We start from the raw sequence: 1,440 nt of genomic DNA, 5'->3' as shown, positions 1-1,440 counted from the left end.
GAGCCCCCTAATGCTTTCAAAACAAGATCCAAAACACATTTTTGGATCTCATCTGTTGCCAGCAGTAAAGATGATCAAACTTTCCATGGAAAGTTGTTACTAGAAATCCCAGCCAGAACCCTACACATCAAGACAAAGGAATATGAAAAATCACCCTACTCTGAAAAGAAGCAGGCCTATTAATACTGGCATTACCAAATCCACCGAGTTCTGTTCACCAGAACAGCCGAGTGGACGTTGATCATAACACTTCGACGCCGTCTCACACTTGCCGTGTCCTAGCTTCTAGTTTACATTATAATCCCCTCTCCTACTGACTGAAGTCAAGTGTCCTACATGTAGCTTTCAGTCCTGTCCCTGTTGACATCTCTGCCAGCAAACACTAGGAAATGCAGTGAAAGCTTATAAACAAGCTACAGTGGTTCCTGGCTGCAGAGGCAGAATTTGCAAAGGTTTTCTCCTCACAGGCTTCTTGACCAAGGAATAACAGACCAGGCCAACAGCAATGTGGCAAGGCAAGTTTGGGACTGATGCCAGCCCTTTGCTCCGTGTGTTGAGCAGGAGTGGAAAGCCATGTAGACAAAAGCATTTAGTTTCTTTTCTCACAAGCAACTCTCCAGCCCTGGGAAGTTCAGGGGCTGCTCCCAACATGTCCTGGTTCACAGTGATACAAGGCTGATAGGAGAAAAGGAGGGAGAAACAAAGGAATCTTTGCAAGAAAGAGAGGAAAAGTAATGAATGACAACAATAGTGATCGATACAAGATTTAGACCCTCCCCCCACATCCCCATTAGCAATGAAGGGAGTTACTTACTGTTTTATGAGACTTTGAGACTGGGAGGATTATGGCTAATACACAGATAAGCTGGAAAATGGCTCCAAAAAAGAGTCCATAGCGCAGCACATTCTCCATGAAGGTGGGCTCAGGGATCTCAGGGGGGGAAAAATCCAGCTCAGCAGCCATGACAGAAGCGTCTTCCTTCTCCTCTCACACACTTAAAAAGTCTGCCGTCCACACTGAAACAAAGAGGGGCTGATTTATTCAAAGCCAGACTCTCAAGCACATAATAAGCTTTATTGTGCAACATGAAAATACTAACAAATGACTTATGTTGGGGCTTCTAAGGTGCCTTTGACCTGCAGAGACAAGAATGAGGGCACTGGAACTCATATACTGGGTCCCATCAACTTTTGTGACTCATATTCTGGAATAGCCTTTAACAGACCAGCAGAGATCCGGGTTTCCCATTTCCCACAGAAAAAAGGAGAATAGCATGGATTTCACCCTTCCCTGGAGGAAAACACAGATTTCTCATTTTACCAGAGAAACCCATGGATTTTTCAGTTTTGCAAAGTGCTCTCTGTAGACAGGCAGAGTTCCATCCTGCAAGGGGCTGGGAGGGAGTAGGAGGAGGGTGGTCAGGCAGGGGGTGCCATGTG

General features: G+C 45.6%; 1 protein-coding gene across 1 annotated transcript in view; it reads right to left on the bottom strand.

Moving 5' to 3' along the window:
- The window catches only part of MANBAL (mannosidase beta like), an 8,846-nt gene extending 7,829 nt beyond the window's left edge, over positions 1-1,017 (bottom strand). The window contains exon 1 of the mRNA XM_019509803.1: positions 815-1,017. Coding sequence (XP_019365348.1) covers positions 815-964 — 150 coding nt within the window. The 5' untranslated portion in view covers positions 965-1,017. The remainder of the gene's footprint in view (positions 1-814) is intronic.
- Positions 1,018-1,440: the final 423 nt, after the last annotated feature.

This window comes from Gavialis gangeticus, unplaced genomic scaffold, assembly GCF_001723915.1.
Source record: "Gavialis gangeticus isolate Ggan-Ray unplaced genomic scaffold, GavGan_comp1, whole genome shotgun sequence".
Classification (NCBI taxonomy): domain Eukaryota; kingdom Metazoa; phylum Chordata; order Crocodylia; family Gavialidae; genus Gavialis; species Gavialis gangeticus.
This window is presented reverse-complemented; position numbering and strand designations above follow the sequence as displayed.